The sequence below is a fragment of the Haliotis rubra genome, unplaced genomic scaffold (assembly GCF_003918875.1).
Source record: "Haliotis rubra isolate DU_JTF1 unplaced genomic scaffold, ASM391887v1 Scf390, whole genome shotgun sequence".
Lineage (NCBI taxonomy): Eukaryota > Metazoa > Mollusca > Gastropoda > Lepetellida > Haliotidae > Haliotis > Haliotis rubra.
This window is the reverse complement of record NW_025767069.1, coordinates 373678-393753: the sequence shown is the minus strand read 5'-3', so window position 1 is coordinate 393753 and position 20076 is coordinate 373678. Positions and strand designations below refer to the sequence as shown.

Below are 20076 nucleotides of genomic sequence, written 5' to 3'. Positions count from 1 at the left end.
GTGATGCTAAAACCAGTCTCCCAGAAAAGAGTTTTACTAAGCTAACAAAATAATCTGTTGAAAATGGCAGGAATAGAACAAACACTCCTTAACTTATCACTAACTTTGCATTAAATGCAACAGACATATTCACCTTGTATTTAGCCAATAATAGTTTCCATGAGCTCTGTATAAATTAATCATACATACATTTTGATAATGAAAGTTCCTTGCATGCCTTTGATATAGCCAATAGTAAGAATCTTGTATCACACAAGTCTAGATTCATTCCATGAATGATCAGCAACATGTCTAGCAATGTCTACTATCCATATCTATTAATAATCTGGATATATACGTAATTATTTTCATTATGAATCTCTGAATTATGCATTCATCCTTGATTAGAATCAGAAGCACATATTCTCTACTTTTGATAGGATGTTTGTATCTTTCCATGATTCCTCCCAAAAATCTCATTCATCAACTGTATACTTAGGTATATCTGACATATGTTTTTCCCAATCAATAACTGAGAAGTATATTTTGAAAACAACATCAGTTTTCCTCTTCAGTGAAGTTCAGAGAAAGAAGTTCTCCATGCCCTTGTGCTTGAAAAAATATTATTAGATAAAATACTAACTACTGTCAACTACGGCCCATGACTTCACGGAGAAGTGCTAACAATGAAACATTCCTTAAACCAATACCTCATCCCCTCAACACAACCATATACATCCCAAGTAGGGATGCCACGATACATCGATACACAATGCATCGATACTTTTCCTAAGACGATACAATTATCGATACATTCAAAACTGTATCGATATTTAGTTTTGAAAGTATCGGTTTAAATATGTTTATGCATCATTTACATTTTGCAATCGTATGTTTTTTGATGTTATGAGAGTTATAAATGATTATTTTCATGCACAAAGATGGGAAATAAGAACTTTTTAATCTCTGAGAATAAAAAATGTTGATCTTTTCATGGACCATTATAGAATTATAATATTAATGTTCACAATGTAACTAAATATACGCAATAATGCCGCAAAAATAGGTATCGTGATACGTATCGAATTGTGACATGAGTATCGTGATACGTATCGAATTGTGACATGAGTATCGTGATACGTATCGATTCATGAAACTTATGTATCGTGACATCCCTAATCCCAAGTAATTCAGTCAGCCTGGAACTGTTCACACATTAAGCTGATTGTAAAGAACAGAGGTGTCTCTGGCGTTGTATCTAATTACATGACAACGAAAACAGAAGATAACTGAAAGACCATACCTAACCTTACACCTTAAACACCATTGTCATTCTCAGTGTCATCTGACATACATTGGTTAGCCTAACAGGCACTGAGCTTCAGTATTATACTGCGGGCAACCATCAACCCATCGGCACTTCACTTGTGATAGAGATCACTCCGAAACAGAACTCATCAGTAAGGCAAGAAATCCACCCAGCATGATTGTGATCCATTCCCGAGGTCCATTTATCTAGTAGGGGTTACCCCTTCAGGTCTGGGATCCATCCATCCAGTTCAGGTCAGAGATCTATCCATCAGATTAGGGAGCCATCCCTCAACCCCTGAAACCACCCATCAGATCATGGATCTACCTCTCAGGCAGGTCATGGATCCATTCACAGAGTAGGGATCACCTGTGATATCTGGATTCTCCTGTCAGGTCATCATGCAAACCATGAAACCACTCATCAGGTCATGGGTCAAGGTTGTGATGGATCAAACCATTAGGCCAGGTCATGGAGCCATTCATTAAGACATGGGTCCATGCATTAGGGCATAGATCCTCCCAACAGGCCAGGCAACCACTTGTAAAGGCTTAGATCCACCTGGCAGGGCAGGCATCTACCCATCAGAGCGGAAAAGGGATCCACCTAGCAGGGCAGGGATCCACCCAACAGGTATGAGCATCAGTGTTACATGGATTTCTTACAATCAGGTCAGAGCTGCACAGGTCAGAACAGAGTCCCATCATCAGTAATGTCATTACAAAGGGTTTGTTATTCAGGTCAAGCTCTATCCATCTCTTCCAAGATCAGGTCATGCTTCCACCTGTCCCGAATACTCAGCCCAAACAATGAGATACATGCCAGTCTAATCAGTCACATCATCACGACGGTTCACACATCACAGGAATCAAGAAACAAATGCACACAGTCTGTAGACGAGAGGACGACAATGACACCACAGATGATGATTTGTGTCCTCCGAGGACCATGTCTCTGTACAGGCTGATGATGAGCGAAGTCCTGGTGGCCTACACAGATGAGGAGGAGGATTATCACTGATGGCAGTAGTCACTGACAATACAGTCTAAGGCAGGATGTAGTGCAGGGACAACACACCTTCTTCATCCCTTCTCAAGCATTCGTTTTAAGTCCTCAAATATCTGAAATGGTAAATAATTTGATGATCAAGATGTAATATTAAGGTGATGAGGGTGTGTAGGAATTTTCAGGGACAGGCATAATCTGTTGTCTCTAAGCTGTGATGCCTATTCTTATGGTACGTTTGGGTATATTGTATTAGCTCTGACACATTTATTATTAAAACAGGTGGTGTGGCAATGCAAACATGCAAATGATGAATGCAAATGACTCACAGATGAATATCGTTTTCACATTTACACCTCTCTGAGTTTTAAGGATCAAGAACGAGTGCAAAGATTGGTTGGTCAGAGATTAGTTTCAGATCAACTTAAGGCTTATTAATAAAACTGGACTTACTTTCAATACCCATGCCCTGTTATGAAGACACTGGTCTAGCAATTTTTCATTGTCAATGCCCTTTGTACTGTCCCGGAGTAATTTCACCTGAAAGAAAAAAGTTCTATAAGTATGTGCAGTAGTTGTCTCCCCCTGTACAGCAAGCAGCATCTTGTGCTATGTTTGTATAGTATGAGTTACTGAAGAAATTCTTATCAATGATAATCATGAAAACAATCTCAGGAAGGACATGTGGTCCCTAGCAGGCCCTCCCAACAGGTGCTCCCAACAGGTGCTCCCCAACAGGTGCTCCCCAGCAGGCCCTCCCAACAGGTGCTCCCAACAGGTGCTCCGCAACAGGTGCTCCCCAGCAGGCCCTCCCAACAGGTGCTCCGCAACAGGCCCTCCCAACAGGTGCTCCCAACAAGTGCTCCCCAACAGGTGCTCCCCAGCAGGCCCTCCCAACAGATGCTCACCAAAAAGGCCCTCCCAACAGATGCTCACCAAAAAGGCCCTCCCCAACAGGTGCTCCCCAGCAGGTGCTCCCTCCCAACAGGTGCTCACCAAAAGGCCCTCTCCAACAGGTGCTCCCCAGCAGGCCCCTCCCAACAGGTGCTCCCCAAAGGCCCTCCCAACAGGTGCTCACCAAAAAGGCCCTCTCCAACAGGTGCTCCCCAGCAGGCCCTCCCAACAGGTGCTCACCAAAAAGGCCCTCTCCAACAGGTGCTCCCCAGCAGGCCCTCCCAACAGGTGCTCACCAAAAAGGCCCTCTCCAACAGGTGCTCCCCAGCAGGCCCTCCCACCAGGTGCTCACCAAAAAGGCCCTCCCAACAGGTGCTCACCAAAAAGGCCCTCTCCAACAGGTACCAACCAACGAGCACTGACTTACCTTAGCTAGGCATCTCTTATACAGGTTATATTTGAAGTGGTGCAGACTGTGATACACTCCAACATACTGAGCAGCAGTTTTCCCTATCATGAACTCCTGCAACAACACAAGAACAGTCCCCTACATCAAGTGCTTCACAGATGGCTGTAGCCATTCACTGCATCATCGGGCAATGTGCGCATTAAAGTCTAAACCATTAGCTGTATATAACAGTACCACAAGCTCTGATACATTTATCATTATAACAGGTGGTGTTGCAATGCAAACATGCAAATGATGAATGCAAATGACTCACAGATTATTATGTCTCACATTTAAACCTCTGTATGCTTCATATGAGGGTGTATCGGTGTACGGACAGTGAGTCTGGACTATGGTTTTAACATTGCATTAGGGTTCCGGGTCTATCACAGGACGTCAACTTAATATGTAAGGAGAACTGAAAGTTAACATGGGTACTCACTGTACACGTGTCAGATGGGTCTGGCAGGTCATCCATATCAAACCTGTCATACGGGGTACCCAGGAAATGAACAGTTTTGATGGTAGGTGGACTAGAATTTTCACAGGCCTGCATGTTAAAAGATATTATAGTACACTTCATGCAAACTGAATGAACATTCTAATGAACAACTTGTTTCATCTGGGTATCTGTGCACACAGGGAAACAGGAAACTGAAGTAAGATAAATGAGTGTCTGATGATGATGAACAGTTACATTCTATCAAATTAAAATTAAATTAATTACCTCTTATCAAATTAAACAAATACATATAATGCAGTTGATCTGATACAGGTTTGAGTTGAAGTACATTGTTAATGGTGGATCATATAGTGTCAATTTCCCTTTCGGAATTCATGTTCCAAATCACAAAACAAGAAAACTGAGAAAGATTGACTATAACCAGAAACACTTTCTGACTCTGCACATGACCATGCATGTGTGATATAATTCACTGATGTCTCTAGGCTAGATATCCAAGCTCACCTGACATGGCTGTTTAAGATTTGGACGATCGATCTCTCGCAGCTGGGGCTTGATTTTCAGTGATGCCTAAGACAAAGACATTGCTATATTACTACACAGTAGAAAGAGTGAGTTTAGTTTAGTTTTACGCCGCACTCAGCAATATTCCAGCTATATGGCAGCAGTCTGTAAATAATCGAGTCTGGATCAGACAGTCCAGTGATCAACAGCATGAGCATCAATCTGCGCAATTGGGAACCAGTGACATGTGTCAACCAAGTCAGCGAGCCTGACCATCAAATCCAGTTGGTCGCCTCTTACGACAAGCATGGGTTACTGAAGATCAATATTCTAACCCAGACCTTTACGGGTTACAGTGGAAGGAGTAACAAGAAGACATGGTCATCAATATCCCCCGCCACAGTGTTCTGTTCCTATTTTCACAACTATTCATTCTTTCTACAAACAGCGATACAAAAGCTGTTAAATGAGAAATGGTTTCTGTGAAAATCTGTCCCCATTGGGGATAATGTGCACTAAGTCAAGAAAAGCATGACAAGGGCCATAACTCTGTAAAGAATCGTAACATAGGTTCAATTTTCTAACTCCATCAAGCCATTTGTGTCCTGAAAACACATACCACATGTGATTTCCTTATCTACAACGGTTTTTGAGAAAATCTGTCCCCATTCGGACACCATGCACCAAGTCAAGAAACACATGACAAGGGCCATAACTCTGTAACAAATCATAACACAGATTCCGTTTTCGAACTCCGTCAAGGAATTCATGTCCTGAAAACACATACCAAATTTGGCTTCCCAATCTACAAAGTTTTCTGAGAAAACCTGTCCCCATTATATTGTAATGGAGTTAGCGAGTGAGTTTAATTTTATGCCCCTTTAAGCAATATTCCAGCAAGATCACGGCAAGGGACACCAGAAATGGGCTTCACACATTAAACGTAATAGAGAAACATAACCAATGTAATTTTTAGAGTAAAATTGATATTTTATACTTATCCTGACTCATGCTCTTTTTGCTTGTCTTCTTCTTCTTGCGAACATAGTGGAACACTTGTATCTCCCTAATTGAAGCTCCCTTCAATGTAAAATCACTAATTAGTACTCAGCACGAGTTACCTCCCTTCCACAAGCGCGGGAACGAGGGCTCCACCTCCACCCATGTGCCTCACTCTCTCCTCATATACTGAGCCCAACATTTGAATTTACAGGGAAATCCAAAGTGTTATGTGGGGAGGATGGGAGGGCTTACCTCATGAGTCAGGATAAGTATAAAATATCAAGTTTACTCTAAAAATTACATATTTTTCCTTATCCTGACTCATGCTCTTTTTGCTTGTAGAATCCAACAGAGCGGAGGTGGGAATATATAATACTTTGGATTTTAATAATTAGTGATTTGAACTGTGATGATTGTAATAACCCTATGGGAACTTCATAAAGGTACTGAACTGATGAATTCCTGCTGCTAACTTATCAGCTGCCATATAAAGGTTATTACAATGTACTTATTATGATAAAGTATATATAACATTAATACAATGCTTAAGACTAATAGACTTAAGCTTGTTAATATGCTAGTATAAACTCCTTAGAGTTTGTTAGCTAAATTACTTTAAAATATAAACATAGTACTAAGCTTAAGATATGATTAAACTTAAGCTAATTATATAATAGCAAAACTCTTTTAGAGTTTGTTAGTTAATGTACTTATATGATATAGACATAGTGCTGAGCTTAAGATATGAATAAGCTTTAGCTACCTATATAATAGCAAAACTCTGTAGAGTTTGTTAGCTAATATATTTTTACAATATGAGTATAGTACTGTGCTTAAGATATAATTAACTTAAGCTACATATATAATAGCCAAAACTCTGTAGAGTTTATTAGCTTATAGATTTATAATGTAACCATAGTACTAAGCTTAAGATAAGATTAGACTTAAGCTAAATGTATATAGCAAAAAAAAAACTCCTTAGAGTTTATTAACTAATATACTTTTATGTTATAACCATAGTACTGAGCTTAAGATATAATTAAACTTAAGCTATATATATAATAGCAAAACTCCGTAGAGTTTTGTTAGCTAATACATTTTATAATGTAACCATACTGCTTAAGATATGATGAAACTTAAGCTAATTGTATAATAGCAAAAAACCCTTTAGAGTTTGTTAGCTAAAATACTTATATGATATAAACCTAGTATTGAGTTTATGAAGGAAACCTTAAGCTACATATATAATAGCAAACACTCCGTAGAGTTTGTTAGCTAATATACTTATATGATATAAACATAGTATTGAGCTTTGAAGGAAACCTTAAGCTACATATATAATAGCAAAAACTCCGTAGAGTTTGTTAGCTAATATACTTATATGATATAAACATAGTATTGAGCTTAAGATTTGAAGGAAAACTTAAGCTACATATATAATAGCAAAAACTCCGTAGAGTTTGTTAGCTAATACAAGTTATAATGTAACCATAAAGTTTAAATTATGATGAAACTTAAGCCAAATATATAATAGCAAAAAACTCTTTTAGAGTTTTGATAGCTAATATACCTATATGATATAAACATAGTATTACGCTTAAGATATGAATAAGCTTAAGTTACATATATAATAGTAAAAAACTCCGTAGAGTTTGTTAGCTAATACATGTTATAATGTAACCATATTGCTTAAGATATGATGAGCCTTAAGCCAAATAGCAAAAACTCTTTAGAGTTTGTTAGCTAATATACTGATATGATATAAACATAGTACTGAGCTTAAGATATGAATAAGCTTAAGCTACCTATATAATAGCCCAAACTCTGTAGAGTTTGTTAGCTTATATATTTTTACAATCTGAGTATAGTACTATGCTTAAGATATAATTAAGTTAAGGTAAATATATAATAACCAACTCTGTAGAGTTGTTAACTTATATATTGTATGATGTAATAATCATAGTACTGTGATGATAAAAAGAACTTAAGCAAATTATATATAGCATGTAGCTATTTAGTACTGTTATAAGATAAGTAGAAATCTGTAAGATTGACTTATCTTCTCGAGAACTGTCAACTGTTGTCGAGGACCATGGGATCGAATGGTGGATACCTGAGACGTCCTCGGTGATGATATCTCTCAGATAATGGTTGGCAACCACCATATCGGATCTCAGAAAATAAACCCTCCATTATTTCAAATAATATTGTGTAGATCAATTGTAGAAGTTAAGCTCTAATATCATGAGTATTAAAAGCTCATGGAGGGTCGGATTAGGTCCATCCGTCTTGTATGCACGTAGTATGACAGTTCTGATCAAAGCGGAGATATAGTGCGTGAGATTTCATTCTCGTAAGTTGATGATAGAGGAAATAATCTGTTGTATTATTCCCTTCTGTTTGTTTCGGTGGAGATAAATTTACAGTGCTCTTGCTGGCCATCGTGATAGAATCATCGTATCATGGAGTCCAAGTATGTCATCCAGGCGTGTTCATAAACCTCACTTGTGAGGTGTTGGAACACTATATTCAGATCCCCAAGTTGGAGGGTGAAACTTCCGTTTTAATTCTCCAATCAGAAAGTTTAAGTAGGTTTACTAACCATCTAGTTGTGTTAGTAGCTTGATTATGAAATTCAGCTGTAGTCTGAGGCGCTGTGGATTTAGATCCACTTGTATCCCGTCGTCTAGGTTATTAAGCTGCGAAGTCCTTGGCGATGTAGGTGCACAACCAGGTGTGTCTGTCCTCGTTGAACTTTATGTAAAATTGCCTGACTGCCGTGCCCTCGTCCTAACTTGACAGGGGAGGTCTCTAACCTGAAGAAAGCAGCCCAATCATGAAGGTTCAGATTAACTGGACTGTAAGGAGGCTTGCTTTCGTTCACTGATATATAGTTTCACTTGTAGCGTAAGTCTTGAACTGTGAACTAAGATGCGACCTCTCGTGGAGTGGTTGTCCAACAGCGGTCCAATCAGAACAAGGCATTTTGATTCTGTAGAATACCAGCTGTGATGTCACCGGTGTAGCAGGAAAAACCTTGTATAAAATCTTGCCGTCGTTGATATTAGCATAATCGTCGGTCTTCACGTAGCTTCGAAGTTACCCGGTGACCCGTGTTTGAGGGTTAAGGTAAACTTAGCGAAACCTCCGGCGCGAAATACCTCGCTCTGTAATATTAATGCTGGGTAGGTTATTTTCCTGGCTGTCGTGAATGTAACTTCAGTTTTGAATATAATTCCGACTTCCTTATATAAAGGTACAATAAACTTGCAAGTTGTCAGCTTGTAGACTGTATACATGAATGTATCGTCATAATTGTAGAATTAAAGCTGAACTTGTACATATTTCTTCTCAGAAACTTTGACGATTATGAGTTATACTCGCTGTAACAAGGCTGCTGTTCAATTTCGATATTGAATTGTCTGCAGATCTGCGTAATGGTCACATGTAGATAATCGTATCGTAGTCGGGATTGCATATTCTAGCAATCTATCACGGAAAGGTTGATTTCTGTGAAGATCTATGCAGCGTCGTTGATTAATTAATATAGCGGCGTTTTGTGTTGTAAATAGCCTGTGCAATTGTCTTAGCGTAGGCTTATAGGCGGCATATGGCATACAGTTGATAGACAACTTATGCGATGTCTTGAAACGGACTGGCGAGTAGCTATATATGGCCAGTGGCTAATATATGGAGACCTTGGAGGAGAATTCCTCGGTGGGCCTTGAGGAGACTTCGCGAAGCTCTCGAAGTATCCATTCTAGATTTCCTGTGTGAGGTAGACTTGGAGCCACTTAGCCTTAGCGACCTTGAAAGGTATCGAGTCAGAGCCGATCAGTATATATATAATATATGGCTTGCTTGCCGAGAGCGACCTCTGTGTTCAACAGGGTGAGTGAGTGAGTGTTTTTTTTTCGCCGCACTCAGCAATATGTGGGGTCGGTGAAGCGCTACTCCTCCGTGGCGTCCCTTGTAACTGGTGAGGCTCTAGCTCCTTCGCGGAGGTGGCCTGGGACTTCCTTAGCGAAGTGTCTAGAATCCGATCAATATATGGCGTTAGCTTCATACAGGGTGTGGTTCTTGCTGGTTCTGCATAAGTAGAGCCGAGTAGATCATCCTATCATCTTCAGAAGTCGTGTCCGCGAAATCTGGTGATAAGAATCTCATTGATCGTTCTAGATCTATTAATGCCAAGAACATCGCCTCTGGCGTTTGAACTATTATGGCTTTATGGTAGGCTGTGTCCACATACTGTGGCACCGCGCAGCAATCGAGTCGTCGGAGGTAAGGTGATGGCGTCTGCCTCGTCTTCCTTTATCAGGTATGTCTGCGCCGAGTTGCCACTCTTGGAAGGTGAAGAGAGATCTAGGTTGTTTACCATCCAATATAAGTATCTCAGCGTCTGAAAAATGATGCCTCCATCATTTTCTATCCCAACATCGCTGATGAGATGTTGCTGCTCTTCTGATGGTGGACTGTGTATTTCTATCTCTATGTCGGGTGGCCTTTCGGGGAGACCTGACTGTAGACTTGTGTGCAGACTTGTGTGGTGACCTGTGAGGCGATCGGCGTGGTGATGTCTGAAGAGATCGGCGGTTAGCGGCGGAGAGATCGTGTTGGTGATCTCGTCTATGGGTTGACCTTCTCGGAGACCTGTGAGGAGAATGTTGATAGCCAGCGAAGCTCTTGTGTAGTCAGGTGTCCTTAGCGAAGGCCTTGAAGCTTCCTCTCGTCGGTCCTGGGGAGCGGCGATTTGACCTTCAGCGAAGGCTTCCGTGAGGTCTGATGGTCTGAGTCGCATCTAAGGATGAAGCCGAGGCAGGTGATGATCTATCCGCCCAGCGAAGGCCTTCGCGAAGGCTGTACATCTGGGTCGCCGTGGAGGTGGTCTGCGACTTCCTTAGCGAAGGTGGCTTCGTCGTGGCTGTTGCGCTGATGGGGGTGCCTCTGGGGTGTCGTCTGCGTTGGAACCTTCAGCGAAGGCTCAGGCCTTGGGCTGGCTGCTTCCCAGTCTGTAGTGGCCCTCCATCATGATCATGATTTGCGCAACAGTTCATCTGGGATGGTCTGCGGCGAATTAGTCGGTGCCCTCTCTGCGATGTTAGCGGGGGGGCCCTCAGGGAGTCGTCTGGCGTCAGTGTAGAGACCTCAGGCTGCATGGCGATCTCTGCTGATGTCACTGTAGCTGTCTCCGGTCGCTTCTTGTGGCGTCGTCGGGGATGATGATCGGCTGATCATCGTAGAGGCCAGTTCAGCGGCTGGAACAATCTCGGTTGAGAAAGTCCTAGTAGACTTCGTTGATTTCCCCTCAGAGGTCGGCGCTGCCCTGGGGTCGCGAAGTCTGCGTTGAGTGTTGGTAGCGGCGGCGGGACCCTCAGGAAGATCATAGAATATCAGCGTTGGTACATCAGGCTGCATGTTGATCTCGCTGACATCACTGTTGTCGACATCGGTCATTCTTTTGATGTACATCAGGTATGATGATCGGCTGATCATCATACAGGCTAAATCTGCGGCGGGAACAATCTCGGCTGAAAAGTTCAAGTAGACTTCGTTGATTTCCCCTCAGAATTCGCGTTGAGATGCAGTAGAAACCCTCTAGTCTTCGGCTGCGGCGATGGGATGTCTGGGGAAGCAGGGCGCTTCTTGGAGGCGGCGGACTCGTCCCGCGCCTCTCCACCACTCTAAGCGGAACACCAGGCGGGAGGGGTCGACCAACAGCAGTAGACTGGCGAGGGTTCAGGTGTATCAGTCATGGCTAGACTCTGCATCACAGCGACCTATCTGCTGCGCGTCTCAAGCGCCAAAGTAATTATTTATTAAAGGCAGAAATGGATAAATTAGTACGCAACTGCAAGCGTGAATAAAATGAACATGGCGCAGTACAACTAGGGCATATTAAATGCGGATCAGCAGCAGAATAAAAAAGCGTAATCTGCAACAGAACAGAATTTTTATCAAGCGTAATCCACTGAAACAAACCGCAGTCCGTGAATAAACAGTAGAAACGACTAAATATCAATATATAATTGTTGAAGGATACTAGCTAAACCTCTATAGATGTCTATCACGAGGGTAACTAACTAAATATAATCAAAGGATATAGTGTGTCGGAGACACAAGCTCTCTCGTCCAGCTCACTGGGCGAAGAAGGAAGAGTGAGGCACATGGGTGGAGGTGGCAGCCCTCGTTCAGCTTGTGGAAGGGAGGTAACTTCGTGCTGAGTACTAATTAGTGATTTTACATTGAAGGGAGCTTCAATTAGGGAGATACAAGTGTTCCACTATGTTACAAGAAGAAGAAGACAAGCAAAAGAGCATGAGTCAGGATAAGGAAAAAATAAAGTGATCAACAGCATGAGCATCGATCTATGCAGTTGAGATACGATGACATATGAATCAAGTCAGCGAGCCTGACCACCCGATCCAGTTGGTCGCCTCTTACGACAAGCATGGTTAATGAAGACCAATTCTAACCTAGATCTTCATAGGTACTGACTTGCTTGAGACAAACAGTAAATCCAGTACATCAACATTAAAATTCGAGTTCTTTCCAAGCCGAGTGTTGTGTACTGACCTTGGGCATCTGTGATTGCACTGAGGAAGCCAGGCTCCAGGGCCTGACTGAGAAAGATCTGCAGGTACACGTTGAACAAGTCAACCAGGGGATCATCTTCATACTTGGTCTCCAAGCTGAAACACAATATCAGTTACAGTGAGTATAGTTTTAATTGCGTTTAGCAATATTCCAGCAACATCACAGCTGGGAGAACCAGAAATGGGCTTCACACATTGTACCCATGAGAGGAATTGAACCCGGGTCTTCAGCGTGAAGAGCGAACGCTTTAACTACTAGACTACCTCACTGCCCCATAAAGTACAACACTCAAACCCTGCAGTTGAGACAGGCTATCTTGACATATGACTTTTGAATCAGAAACAAAAATGTCGGCATCATCAGATGTGGGAAGTAATTTGGTATGAATGCAGTTTTGTGCCACAATTATCACTGAGAGGCTGTACAAACTACCCACCTGCCGTCTGTTGGGGGCTTTGGTCGATACTCTTCAGTCACCTCAACAATCTCCACCGCATCCCGACTGGATATAAGCTTCACTTTGATTGGCACAAACTGGTCTCGCATAGTTGGCATCCAACTTGAATACTGGAAATGGAGACAACTTAGTACATTTAGAAGAGACCCTTATCTCTGAGTGAATGAATTTGGGGTTAATGCTACTTTGAACAGTAATCACAATTATATCAAGTCATTGTAGCTAAGCCCAAAGTGATACAGGCTTGAGATTTACCAATTTGGTGAAACCCGGGGCCAAATCTGGGATTCAAACTCGAAATTATAGGTTACGGCACACGTAAAGGAATGAAACTCTGCATATCCTATTGCAGTGTGTTAGATGACCTAGCCACCAGTGCCCCAATGTCAGAGAAGTTTTGTACTGTACTCAAGTTGGTTCGTTTGCTGTTTAACACCGCACTCCGCAATAATCGCTTCTGGACCAGACAATTCAGCCAGGATACAATGACATGTAAGTCTGCGAGCCTGACCACCCGATCCTGTTAGCTGCCCCTTACGACAAGTATGGGTTGCTGAAGATCAATGCTAACCCGGATCTTCACGGGTGTACTGTAATCTAAGAACCACTTATAATCTGTGGTTTCGGACCACGATGAAAAGCAGCAGCCATACATCATCATTTCAACACCCGTTGACCTGCCACTACCCGTCGATCTACACTCACCGTGGACACAGCCTTGTGTCTGATGTTGCCATCCTCCGAGGTGATCTCGTACTTGTGGATCATCCTGCCCTGCTCAATCTTCCAGATGGGGTAACTCTCATAATTATGCATATCTTTCTTTTCAAGAATAAACTTCCCTATCTGAAATATTGAAATGTTACAGCTGTCAACAGTACGTCTCCACCATGGGCTATGCACAAAGACAGCTCCATCTGTTTTACAATTTGATACATTTGAGTAACATGTGTACTACTTAAAAAAGAGGTTAAGGACCACCCAATTCTTTCACATTACTGAGGTGAGGTGAGGTGAAATTGGGTTTTTACGTCGTGCTTGAGAATATTTCGCTCATATGACGACGTGCATGCATGTGTATGTGTATGTGCGGCTGCTTGTACTAGCCTAGACTCAAGCTGGTTTTATAGTGCTAGCCCACTGAGATACCATGCCGCAGTGAAGCATGAATACCCCACGCAGACACACTATACTGACTCCGAGCTGACCAGTCCTTGTTGTACCCATTATTGCCGAGCGCCAGGCAGGGACCACCAAGTACCATATTTTTAACGTCTTTTTTGGTATGATTCACATTACTGAAGTTACCAGGGTTGCTGGTCATGTCATGAGGTAACTCTCCTACCCAGAGTTCCATGCGGCCGGCCAGCCAGCATAGTACCACTGCCACAGGCCAGAAAGCCGTCACATCTTGCACTGTCCATTCAATATAATTTACATATTTCTTAACTCTTTTATTTTTGACGAATCTACATATCTAATTAAACATCTTTGATAAAATGGTTTAGTTTTCCTAAGAAAATATCCTAAAACATGTAACACTATTTCGATTTGTGTAGCGATACTTTGTTTACATAGGTTGTACGGCTCCACGTGCTGTCATCGAAGCCAAAAGAGAGCAAACGATGCAACCAGTTTGATGTCTAAATATGTACTGTCATAAATGTTACTGTTGTAGTTATGGAAGAATATATATGCAACAATGTAAAACATAGTGAAAAGCACGCCGAAAAGCTTGCGTAAGGCCAGTCTCTTCTTATTATGAATATGCAAGCTTGTTTACAAACAAGAGAAAAGTCCGGTCACGTGATTAGCTGTGGTGGTGATGTTATGCTAAGTCATCACTGCGCCGAGTGTGGTCATGAGGCATGAAACGTTAGCTATGAAAGAATCGGGTCGTCCTCCAATACTTTTTTGATAGGTATTATTCTACAATATGTTATTCTGTGTGAATGATGTGAATTATGTTCAACAATTTGCCACATCAGATTGGCCTGCAGAGTATCATCACCACTTAATCTTGAAAAAATATCAAGAGCAACTTCAATGATTATTGTTTCTTGACGCTACTCACCACAAAATCTTCAGAATCCTGACTGGAGGGGACACTGTTTGTCTTGGGTGTCTCAGCTGTGACGCTGCCTGCGTCAAGGGGAGAGAACTTCGCCACCTTGGGAGGCGACATGGCTGGGGTCAGATCAGGGGGCGTGTCCGAGGGTCTCCTCTGGCTTGCACTTCGGTTTCGAGATCGTCTGGAAAACATGAATTCAGTTGTAAAGAATCCGAGACATGTTGTACATCAGTGGACTCTGTCAATACCGGCCTCTCTTAACACCCTGCACTCTGTCTACATCGGCACAAAGTTTCAGTCCGGCAGAAATGCGTTATTATCATTTAGAAACCTCTGTAAACATATATACGGCATCTGTCTATTCAGGATATCGGCATTGTTTTCAGTCCCAGAAATGCACAAGTTGTTATGAAAGCGAATCTGTAAAACCGGCACATGAACAAGGCGGCGTAACCCTTTGATGCAATTAGGTCCAAATGATGTAACAACACAATTCGTTGTGACTCGAGATTATTCAGAAGCGGGAAGTGTTAATCAGTATCTTGTTAATCAGTGAGTGAGTGCGTAACACTTACCTAGAGTAATTAATACATGTAGTGGGCAGTTTGACTGTATAAACAAGCAAGTGTTTACATTTTGTTGATTCGCGGGTATTGACTCCGTGATTATTCAGAAACGGGAAGTGTCAATCAGTTTCTTGTTAATTAGTGAGTGGCGCGTGTCACTTACATAGAGGCGAATCGTTTGATGGCGTGTATCGTTCGAAAGCTCTGAACATCAACAATATCACTGTACTCTTGCGAGTATTTTCACATTTGTAAGAAGCGATTTTATTGGATAAAGATTGGTTTCTAACGGCGGCTTTTCACTACACTCTGCTTATAAGGGTGCGTGATTGGTCAAAATCAGACCGTGACCTAAGCAGCCAATCATATTATGGAAATGGATACCGTCCTAAATAAGCGAAAAGTTTTAGATTAAGGCGAAAGTTTTGGGTAAAATAATGCTATTCTGAACATATTAAGAAAGACATAAGCTACCTATCGTAAATCATGGAGCGTATTGGACATATCGTGCTAGGTTATGGCCTATGACAAAATGCTTCAGCATATATTTTCACATTAAGCATCGTGTGAAAGCCGAGATGTAACTTGTCAGTGACTTGACTTACATTGCATGATCGCTCAAAGAATGGAAATAGTAATTTTATATGTGCGTTTGACAACTTTTATGAATGTTATTGTTGATTTCAATTTATTTAATGATTTCCTCGATGTTTGAAACATCGTTACTTTGCTCTTTGACAATGCTATTGTAGACCAGCTGCGAAGCATAAACAAGAATCGTTGTTTGCAATAACATTGCGAAAAATAGTTTATAATTTTAATTCTGCCCGATAATATATGATCAGTTGAAATTTAATAAGAGATTTCAGACATTTTTATTTGATTTAAACAACATGAATGTGCATTCAGACACTGCCTTGTTTCTTATTCAAACATCTTGTTAATGCTAACAGTGACAGTGCGACGAACTTCCGTGTGCGCGAAGCGTCATAAAGCGAACCTAGCTAAACCGGCACTCTGTCAAAACCGGCATTTTACTTGGTCCTAAGACAACTGATGCGGTATTGACAGAGTACGACTACACCCGTCATACACAACTCACTATTACCGTTATCTCATGTGACGGACTACACCCGACATACACTACTCACTATTACCGTTTGACTGAAGACTACACCCGTCATACACTACTCACTATTACCGTTATCTCATGTGACTGAAGACTACACCCGTCATACACTACTCACTATTACCGTTATGTCATGTGACTGAAGACTACACCCGTCATACACTACTCACTATTACCGTTATGTCATGTGACTGAAGACTACACCCGTCATACACTACTCACTATTACCGTTATGTCATGTGACTGAAGACTACACCTGTCATACACTACTCACTATTACCGTTATGTCATGTGACTGAAGACTACACCCGTCATACACTACTCACTATTACCGTTATGTCATGTGACTGAAGACTACACCCGTCATACACTACTCACTATTACCGTTATGTCATGTGACTGAAGACCAGTCCCACCCTTTACTACCCACTATTACTGTTACTACTTTGAACAGTAATCACATTTATATCAAGTCATCTTCATGTTGTAGCTAAGCCCAAAGTGATACAGGCTTGAGATTTACCAATTTGGTGAAACCCGGGCGAAATCTGGGATTCAAACTCGCAATTACAGGTTACGGCACATGTAAAGGAATGAAACTCTGCATACCCTGTTGCAGTGTGTTAGATGACTTAGCCAGCAGTGCCCCAATGACTGTCCAACACTACTTACAACTTCAAACGGTGTCCAGGCTGGGTCTTTATCAGAGTCGTAATCCTTCTCGGACTCCTCCTTGGTGATGCTCTTGATGTTCTCATCGTCCGAGCTGCTACTGGATGAGTCATCAGAATTCTCTGCAACACCAGGTTTGGAAACTTCTGCACCAGGTACAGAAATGTTGGATATAGAAACAGGGTAAAAAATGACCATTGTACTGACTGACTGACTGACTGAGTTTAGTTTTATGCCGCTTTTAGCAATATTCCAGCAATATCAAGGCGGGGGACACCAGAAATGGGCTTAACACATTGTGCCCATGTGGGGATTCGAACCCGGGTCTTCGGCGTGACGAGCCAACGCTTTAACCACTAGGCTACCCCACCTCCCCAACCACTGTACTGACTAGCTATAGTTTATTCTCGACCCTTTTCTTCTGGTCGCCTTTAGTGGTAGCAAAGTGAAATCCAGTGTATGTCTGTGAGTACCTGTACGTGTTCATCAGTTATATACATAAAACATGTCATGAGTCAAATAAGGGACATAATTTATGGCTAGGGGCGGTGAGGGGGGTCACCAATTTAGTTCTGGGGAGGTTGGGGGTGTCATCAATTTTATACACATGTACTAGGGGGTGTCATAAATTTTTGTACACATGTACTAGGGGTGTCATTGATTTTGTACATGACAAGCACCCAGGTCACTTACTATGTACATAAATTTTAGGCGGAGTTATTCACATTGTACATGCTTCTCCATAAAAATCAACATTCCTCCCCCCACGCCTCATTAATTGTGAACGGTTCCCTGGGGGTTATGCCCTAATCTGTGCTATACTGTTCGGTATCACTGTTCCTTCAACTAAACAATCAAACATGAAGGAAACATCCTGGAACACTTAACCCCTTGGAATTCCATGGAAACAAAGTTTGCACACGTACTCTTTTTCTTTTGCAGTGCCTTCTCCTTTGCCCTCCTTGAAATACGTTCCCTCGGTTGGATGACAGGCGCTTCTTCAGCTGGTGGCAGCTCCCCACCTTGATTGGTACCATCCACGACTGCACCACTACCCTTCCCTTTCACCTTCGACCCCCGAGGCCCGCGGGCCTTCCCTCCTTTAGCACCTCGCACTCGCGGACTACGGGGGGACTTTTTCAATGATGGCACAGAAATCCTTATTGTCAAATCTTTGGATTTTTTCACTCTGTCCTTGGACTCGTCATCACTCATTTGCGAAATCACATTTTGAACTGTCTTAGCTACACTCTCTTCACTACTATCACTGTCCGAGAAGCCGACACCTGAGAATGAGCCTTCGTCAGATGACCCGCTGGACCTTTTGGAATCTTTCTTGGGTGGTGGTGATGGAGGCCGAGGTCTCCTTGGCTCTGGGAAGTACTTTGGCAGCTGCGGTTTCTTATGTATAGTAGCACTACTGAGACTCTCTAAAGTCTCCTGCTTCTTTCCCATGAGATAGTTCAGGAAACAGTCCTGGAAGGAACTCCCAAAAGACTTCCTGACCCTGGTCTCCTCCTTTGTTTGTGAAATAGGATCACTGGCGGCTGGCGGAGGCAACGCCAAGTGAGCCAGCTCTTCATCTTCATCAACCTTTGGAGTAACAATTGGCATCAACTTCTGTTCAGCTTTGGTCCTGCGCCGGACCTTTTCAGAATTGTTAGGAGAACCAAATAGACTCGAAAATGTGGCCTCATCAATGGTGGATCCGGCCTGACTGACTGCGTTCATGTCTAGGTTGGCGAGATGGTGCTGCTCCTGGGGCATCTGAAATGTATTTCCGAACTGTGACATATGCATGCCATTATTCATCGCATCCTGAAATGAGTTAGGATTGTTCATGTCAGGTGACATGATATTCTTGTCCATCATGGCCATGTGACCTTGCTGCTGGTAGCTCATTGACTGGGACACAGCTTGGGGCGTGTCTGCCAGCTGATCCATGAAGGGGGTGTCCACAAATCCGTTCATGTTGTACTGATCAGCACCTGACATGATGGCATCCGTCTCTCTGACAGCACTGAGCACAGAGCCTCTTTGGTCAATGGAAGAGTCGGAAAGAGCAGAGTGACTGGTCATACTGGAACTGTCTGTGTTTCGAACAATGTGGGAACTATCCACTGTCATCTGGTTTGGGGGGGATGGGTTGGTTAGAGGTGAGGAGTGCTGCCCACTCACTATGTTGTCACAGTAAGATGGCTGGTGGTTCATGGACAGGGCTTCCTGCATTGGTGATGCTTGATGTCCGCTGTTTAGAGACGACATTGAGGAATGACGACTCAGAAGATCTTCCGACATTGTCATGGTCCTATGAGTTGTGGTCATCTGGTCCTGAATGGACTGCTGTTGCTGTTGCTGCTGCACACTGACCAGACTCTCTTCCAGGGGTGACCTCTGCATGGGTTCTGATGTCTGTCCAGCAGACAATTGTCTCTGAATACCTGGAGTCAGAGATGACTCTACTCCCATGTCGGAGTGAAGGAAGGTCTGGTTCAACTCCGGCTGACGACTATCTGGTCGGTAAGCTGAATGACCCATGTCACTGTATGCTGGATGTGGCTGACGCTGCGACTGTTGATGTTGAGCAATTTCATTGGCAAAAATAGGAGGCTGATGGATCTCTCCCATAAAGGAATTATTGTCCTCGTCCTTCTTCCTTCTAACTCTTCCTCCACCACCCCTTCCGCCTCGGCTTCCTCTTCCTCCTCGCTTTGGTTTCGTTGTAGAATCAGCCATCGCCTGAATGGGCGGGGGGAGCCTGCACCACGGTGGAGCTGGGCATGAGACTCTGGGGACTCCCTAGTGGCATGGCAACCTGAGGGCTGGACACAGACATGGGAATCTGCGGGCTCCCAACACTTATCGGAGACTGCTGCATTGGACTGGCAGCGTTCTGAATGTTCTGCCCATTGTGGATTCCAGGTGGTGTGTGCTGCATTGTCATGTGAGATGATAAGCTTTGGACATGGGCGGATTCTTT

The 20076-nt window shown here is 42.7% G+C and overlaps 1 protein-coding gene across 1 annotated transcript in view; it reads right to left on the bottom strand.

Annotated features, from left to right (window-relative positions):
* Window positions 1-916: 916 nt before the first annotated feature.
* LOC124286770 overlaps window positions 917-20076 on the bottom strand; it is a 44709-nt gene continuing 25549 nt past the window's right edge. Inside the window, 13 exon segments of the mRNA XM_046723205.1 lie at window positions 917-2409; window positions 2747-2833; window positions 3615-3710; window positions 4078-4185; window positions 4603-4668; window positions 5188-5207; window positions 12181-12296; window positions 12638-12768; window positions 13364-13504; window positions 14733-14910; window positions 17080-17242; window positions 18023-19850; window positions 19852-20076. Coding sequence (XP_046579161.1) covers window positions 2371-2409; window positions 2747-2833; window positions 3615-3710; window positions 4078-4185; window positions 4603-4668; window positions 5188-5207; window positions 12181-12296; window positions 12638-12768; window positions 13364-13504; window positions 14733-14910; window positions 17080-17242; window positions 18023-19850; window positions 19852-20076 — 3198 coding nt within the window. The 3' untranslated portion in view covers window positions 917-2370.